Consider the following 7,194-nt stretch of genomic DNA (forward strand, 5'->3'; position numbering starts at 1 on the left):
CGTAACGTAGCTTTGTCCTTATTTATTAGTTTCGCTTTAGTACTCCAGACAGTCACGTGACGAGCTGCAGCAAAGTCAATATTTCTTTAATTATGTAGGTGCCGTACGTACTGCCAATGAGTCAATTGATTACAACGTGAAACGTACATGGCTACATGCAGCTACGCTACTGGTCATATATATATATATTGGCCATTGGTTGCTGAAATTTTCATTCCGAAAGGAAATTAAAAAGCTAGCATTGCAAAGAAGATAAGATTGAGTGAGCGAGTAAAGGCAGGCAGCCTTCAACAAGCAAGTTTTACAACTGGCTCATAGTTCATATTTACAAATTGCTCTCATTCTAGTGATCAATAGTGATACTTCATCTTTGATTTGAAATTTAGGTAAATTTACAACTGAATTTTGTGATTTTTATTTATTATTTACTGATCCCATTCACCTTAGATATATCACTCAGGTATGTGCTTTCATTTTTTATTATTTGACTTTTCAAGCAGTTTATTTAAGTGATTTTTGTGTTTACATTTCTTGGGCATCATTGATTCTGTTAAAAAAAAGTTAGTATGATTGTCAAATAAAAGGCTTGTAGACAGGAAAGCCTACTTAGAGCCTTAAGTAAAAAGGGATTTAATTTCTTTAATTTAATTTCGGTCGCAAGTGATGTTTTCCTTCAATATTTTAAGTACGGATCTATTGATTCAATTAATAATTCATCGGCAACCTGCATGCTTCAACAAGTCAGAAAGTCACGCGACAAACAAAAGAAAAAGAATGAATTTTCCTTCTTTTTTTTTTTCTTTTCTGGTTCAAACTTAGCCGCAGACAGCTGCAACTAGAGAAACATCAATACTTCATTCCTACAGCTGTAACGAGACATATGATGGTGACTTATTCACCTGACCTAAATCATTAAACGAAGACCGGGTCATTTTAAAGTCTATCGCGACCTTGCATATGATGATGACTTACTTCACCAAACCTAAATCAAATAATTAGCAATGCAGAGAAGATAGATTCAACAAAAAGAGACTATCGACTAATTAGCGCTGCAAAGAAGATAGATTCAATTGATCAGTCAGAGAGTAATACTTCGTCTTTAACAAGTAAGTTTCACTACTTCTTTTTGTTAAACATTGCCCTTATTCTAGCAGTCAATAGTGATATACTTCGTCTCTGATTTGAAATTTGGGTAAACTTATATCTGAATTCTCGTAATTTTTATTATGTCTTTATTGATCCTAGGAATGCCATGTTCCTTCAAAAATGAAATAAAATAAAAAGATATAGATTCAGCTATGTGCCTCTTTTGTTGATTACATGACTTTTAAGTTCAAGTGATTTTTTTGTATCCTCGGCCATCTATACCCCGAATCTCATTGCCTTTACTTAAGCATAGTTAGAGCTTCTCATTTTATGCTGTTGTCACGGGTAAATAGTATTAAAAACAAAATTAAGGTCGAATATTTTAGGATGATTTATTTGCGTTCAATATGTAGATTTCTGCTTTTTCTTTTTCTTTTTTTCCCCAGCAAATAGTAACTTAATTAATTAACGAGCAATTAATAGTCATGTTGATTTGGCGATTGCAATGCGAGTAACAGTTCAAGTAATTGATTCTCGTTGCCCCAATCTCAGAGTGGAAAGATACTTGATTGGGCTTAGGTTATGGTCTCTAATTATAAGAGTAGTACAATTTTTAGAATCACATTAGTTTCTTTTTTTATCAGTATTTATTTTTTAAGAATAAAAAATAGCGGTTAGACAAAATTTAAATCAATTTTTAATTCCTTACATCTTGTAGAGTGACGAGCAATCAAACAAAATTGCTCAAAAGCTACATGGAGTTTGAGGATCACATTAGTTTATTAGAACAAAAGCTAGTTTAATTTTTTATAACACGACTTTCATATTCTTTTTTAATGATTTTAGCCTGGTTAATTTCAGCATTAATTATTTGATAATGGAGCAAAAGAAAGAGATGGGCCAACATATATCCATTGAGCTACAGGAATTGAGGTATAAACTTGATGAAGCATCAATAGAATCCTCAACTGTTTTTACTGGGCAACAGGATTTGACGCATGAACTTGCTGGGGCATCAATTGAACCCTCCTCAGCTGGTTTTAAAATAAGAAGAGTACCCTAGCATCTACGTACTGAGAATGTAAAAGCCTATGAACCACAAATAATAGCAATCGGTCCTTTAACCTGCCACCTCCTTGACAACAAAACTCACTTTGGAGAAATGCAAAAGCTCAAAGTTCTCTATCTGAAAAGGCTTCTCCAGCGAAAAGGGGCAGATTTTAAGGACTTACAAGAGTTTTTGTGCACCAGGAGATGGGTAGTAGAAAAAGCTTATCTATTGTATGCACAGCCTATACTTATGTCTCAAGATAAATTTGTGGAAATGTTGGTCCTTGATGCTTTCTTTATTGTTGAGCTATTTCACAAGTTTAGGCTAGAGCAATGGGACAATGATAACAATGTTTTCAAGACAAGTTGGGTCCGCAAGAAACTGCGTCGTGATTTGTTGCTTGCTGAGAATCAGCTTCCCTTTTTTGTTCTCCGGGAATATTTCGTCTATACTGCGATGCCTGAGGATCAAAAAACAAGTTTCTATGACTTGCTTGAGGATCAAAAAACAAGTTTCTATGACTTGGTTCGGGGTTTCTTCTGTAATATACTTCATGTCTCACTTTGGGAAGTCCCTATAGAATCTCCAACCTGGCATTTACTGGGCTTCATACACAATTCTGTTCCTCGTAACATAAGTCCAGCTCGTAAGGACAATTGGAATTTCATAGTATGTGCTACAAATCTCAAAGAGGCTGGAATCAAGTTTGAGAAGATTGAGGGTGGAAGCTTACTGTCAATTGAATTTGATAAGGATGCTGGAATACTAAAAATACCTAGATTGACAATTGATGATGACACCGAATCATTTTTCCGAAACATCTCTGTTTATGAGCAGTTTTTCCCAATTGATGCGTATGCTCCTTTCATCAATTATGTCAAATTCATGGACTCTCTCATCAACACTGCAAAGGATGTGGAATTGCTTTGTGAGAACAAAATTCTCCATAATTTTTTAGGTGACGATGAAGTGGTTGCCAACATGTTCAATAGGCTTGGAGATTCTGTCGTCCTGCCCCCTTACAACTGTTACGAAGACATTCTACGATGTGAATGATTACTGTGATAGGCTTTGGAACAGATGGATTGCCAACCTCAGGCATGACTATTTCAACACTCCATGGGCAATCATTTCCGTTTTCGCTGCACTTTTTCTGCTGATACTTACCCTGACACAAACTCTGTTTTCAGTTCTACCTTATTTCCAGTAGGCATCACCATAATGGCCTCATATCTTGCTTATTAAGTATCATCTCTGTTTTGTCACTGATATGATCATGCCACTGCGACTTTCATGTGTTGCTCCTCATCAACTCCCTTTTCTAGATGTTTAATTACATTTACGCTTTATAAACATCCTTCTCCATTTTATTTAATAGATGGTGAAAAAAAAAAGTATTGCTATTCAGACAAACGTGTTGACAGAAACAATGATGGTAAATTGACATAATTACAAATACAGTAAACCGACACCTATGACTATTTTGTCAACATCTTATCAGCTACTTATATTTTAAAGGATTTAGTTATGTTGGAGTTGTTCTAAGTGATAGCATTATTTCGTAACTACATAATCAAAGTTATAATAAATTTTTTATTCCTTCTTAACCACACGATCAAAATTGTAAACAATCAAAGTTATAATAAATTTTTTATTATTTATCACTTTATGTGTGTGACTGAAATTTATACTTCACTGTAAATCTATTCTAACATAACCATAGCCTCTTTTAAAAAGTTTCACTTTAGTACTTCAAACAGTCATGTGACGAGCTACAGCAAAGTAAAGAAATTTCTTTAATTATGTAGGTGCCGAGCGTGCAGCTAATAAGTGATCAATTAATTACAACGTGAAACGTATAGCCCATTACGCTACGGGTCATATAAGTACGAGGCATTGGTTACTAAAATTTTCATTCCATAAAGAAATTAAAAAGCCAGCATTGCAAAAATGATATGATTAAATGAGCGAGTAAAGGCAGGCAGCCTTTAACAAGTGAGTTCTACAATTAGCTCATAGTTCATACTTACAAATTGTTTGTTGTGCGCGGAATGCGGAATCAAGCGCACCAAATAATTATAGAAAAATAAAAGACACAAAATTTACGTGGTTCGGCAATATGCCTACGTCCACGGGAGCAAGAGAAAAATAATTGTATTATTAACAATTATTTGAGTACAAATTTGAGTAAAGAAATCTCACTTTCCCAGAACCCAAATATACTCAGTACTCACACACACACTCTCTAATTGCTCACACTCTCAAAACTCTCAAAAGTTTAGAAACTTATAAGCTTAACAAATTTTTGGGATGCATATTTCTCTCTGTATGAAGCTCTATTTATAGTTGAGCTTCACTGAAAAAATTCTTCAAGTAGTTGGCAAAAGTCCTGCAATTTGGCGCCGACTTGAAAAACAAAAGAAATGCATGTGGCTCCTCCATCAACTTGCCAATTAATTGTCAAGGGCTGGTGCCAACTTTGGCCAATTGTTTCAACACGTTTTGTATTTTCTCCAAAGCTTGCATGCTAGCTGTGTGTTTCCTTTTTGAAAAGTTGGCTTTGATTGCTAACTTTTCAACAATTCTCCACCTTGGCGAAGATTTAGACAAATCTGAGCCGACTATCAACAAACCATCATCCCCAAAGTGGTTGCATCTCTATGACTGCCTACGTACCCAAAATTTGGGATCAAGCCAACCGTAGTTCAAAATTCCCGAAGGACATAACTTAACACAATCGAAGGATTTGAATTAGTTTCAAGTAATGTTGAAACTTAACTCCAGAAACTACATTCGTCAACATATCTGATGGATTATCTTTGGTATCGATCTTCTTCAACAACACTTCACCGCTCTTGATAATCTCCCTCAAATAATGATATTTCACATCTATGTGCTTCGTCCGAGCGTGATATGTTTGATTCTTCGCAAGGAATATCGCACTTTGATTATCACAGAAGACAGCAATGTTCTCCTGAATTACTCCCAAATCACCTAACAAGCCTTTCAACCAGATATCTTCCTTTACAGCTTCAGTTGCTGCCATGTACTCTGCTTCCGTAGTGGACAGAGCAATTTTTGATTGTAGAATCGACCTCCAGCTAACCGGACCTCCACCCAATGTGAATACGTAGCCCGTTGTTGATCTTCGCTTGTCAAGGTCTCCAGTGAAATCAGAATCACAATACCCAACACATTGTTGACCACAATCCTTCTTGAATAATAACCCAACATCAACTGTCCCATACAGATATCGGAGAATCCACTTTACCGCAAGCCAGTGTTTTTTACCCGAATTGTGCATATATCTACTAACCATGCTCACTGCTTGAGATATATCGGGTCTTGTGTATACCATAGCATACATAAGACTACCCACAACACTAGCATATGGAACACGAGCCATGTAATCACTCTCCTCTTGAGATTTAGGACATGAAGAAGAGCTTAATTTGAAATGAGGAGCTAAAGGTGTACATACCGGTTTAGTTTTGTCATCCATACCAAATCTTTCTAGCACTTTCTTCAAATAAGACTTTTGAGTCAACCATACGCTCCCATTCTTCTTGTCTCTACGAATCTCCATCCCAAGTATTTTTTGTGCATCACCCAAGTCTTTCATCTCGAACTCAGAAGCCAGCTGCTTCTTTAATCTTTCAATCTCATCTCTATTCTTCGAAGCTATAAGCATATCGTCGACATAGAGTAACAAATAGATGAAAGCTCCATCTGGTAGTCTTCTAAAGTAAACACAATGATCGTGTTCACTTCTGGTGAATTTCTGCCCTTGTATAAATTGATCAAATCTTTTGTACCGCTGCCTTGGCGACTGCTTCAGTCCGTACAAAGATTTAATCAACCTACACACATGATTCTCCTTTCCAGCAGCTTTGAAACCACAAGGCTGAATCATATAGATTTTCTCCTCCAAATCTCCATGTAAGAACGCCGTCTTAACATCCAACTGAGCCAACTCTAACTCATATTCTGCAACTAAGGCAAGTAGGATACGAATGGAAGTATGTTTTACAACTGGAGAGAAAACTTCATTGTAGTCAATACCTTCATTTTGAGCAAAACCTTTTGCCACGAGCCTTGCCTTGTATCGAGGAGTTGTTTGATTCAGATATCCTTGCTTTTTGGTGTAGACCCATTTATTGCCAATAGTCCTTTTCCCTTTTGGTAACTTTACAAGTTCCCAAGTCTAATTTTGATGGAGAGATTTCATCTCTTCCTCCATGGCTAACTTCCACTGATCACTTTCACTGCTGCGTAATGCTTCACCGAAAGTGTTGGGGATGTCATCATCAATAACTGGAAGTGCATAGGCTACCACCATATCTTTAGTAAGCCATCCAGGTTTCTTTATCTCTCTTCTTGGTCTCCTTGTTGCTATAAAATCATCATCATCAATTGTTTCTTCATTTTGTGGGACATCAGAAGAAACAATCTCTTCTTCAACTCTAGGTGTCACCTCCATAGTTGAACCCTTCTTTGATGTAGAACTAACTGGTACATATGGAGTTGCATCAAACTCCACCGGCTGCAATACCTCTTTGGTCTTGTTCTCCACCTGCTGAGAACTTGAAGCTTTTATCATTGAAGCTTCATCAAATGTGACATCTCTACTACACACAAACTTTTTGTCTTCGAGATCCCAAAGTTTGAAACCCTTTACTCCACCTTTGAATCCCATAAAGTAGGGGTGTTCGCGGATCGGATTTTACGGATTGGACATCAATCCATATCCGATCCATGATTTTACGGATTATAATTTTTCAATCCAATCCAATCCAATCCACGGATTGATTAAATTCAATCCAAATCCAATCCATACATCTGCGGATCGGATACGGATTTGACTCAATCCATATCCAATCCATACGTCTGCGGATCGGATGCGGATTTAACTCAATCCATATCCAAATCCATCATTTTACGAATTGATTTGCGAATTAAAAATTTTAGTTCTCTTTAATCTATAAACTAATGAAATTAAAAAAATCTAATATAAAATAATTTTACCACCAATTAAATGTAAAATTGAATAAAATTTA

At 36.2% G+C, this 7,194-nt stretch overlaps 1 protein-coding gene across 1 annotated transcript; it reads left to right on the plus strand.

Moving 5' to 3' along the window:
• Positions 1 to 233: 233 nt before the first annotated feature.
• Positions 234 to 3,231, plus strand: LOC127899985 (uncharacterized). The gene is made up of 2 exons (XM_052434193.1): positions 234 to 1,106; positions 1,948 to 3,231. Exon 2 carries the CDS (start codon positions 2,249 to 2,251, stop codon positions 3,191 to 3,193), a length of 945 nt encoding a protein of 314 aa, XP_052290153.1. The 5' UTR covers positions 234 to 1,106; positions 1,948 to 2,248; the 3' UTR covers positions 3,194 to 3,231.
• The last annotated feature ends 3,963 nt before the right edge of the window (positions 3,232 to 7,194 follow it).

This window comes from Citrus sinensis, chromosome 9, assembly GCF_022201045.2.
Source record: "Citrus sinensis cultivar Valencia sweet orange chromosome 9, DVS_A1.0, whole genome shotgun sequence".
NCBI lineage: Eukaryota > Viridiplantae > Streptophyta > Magnoliopsida > Sapindales > Rutaceae > Citrus > Citrus sinensis.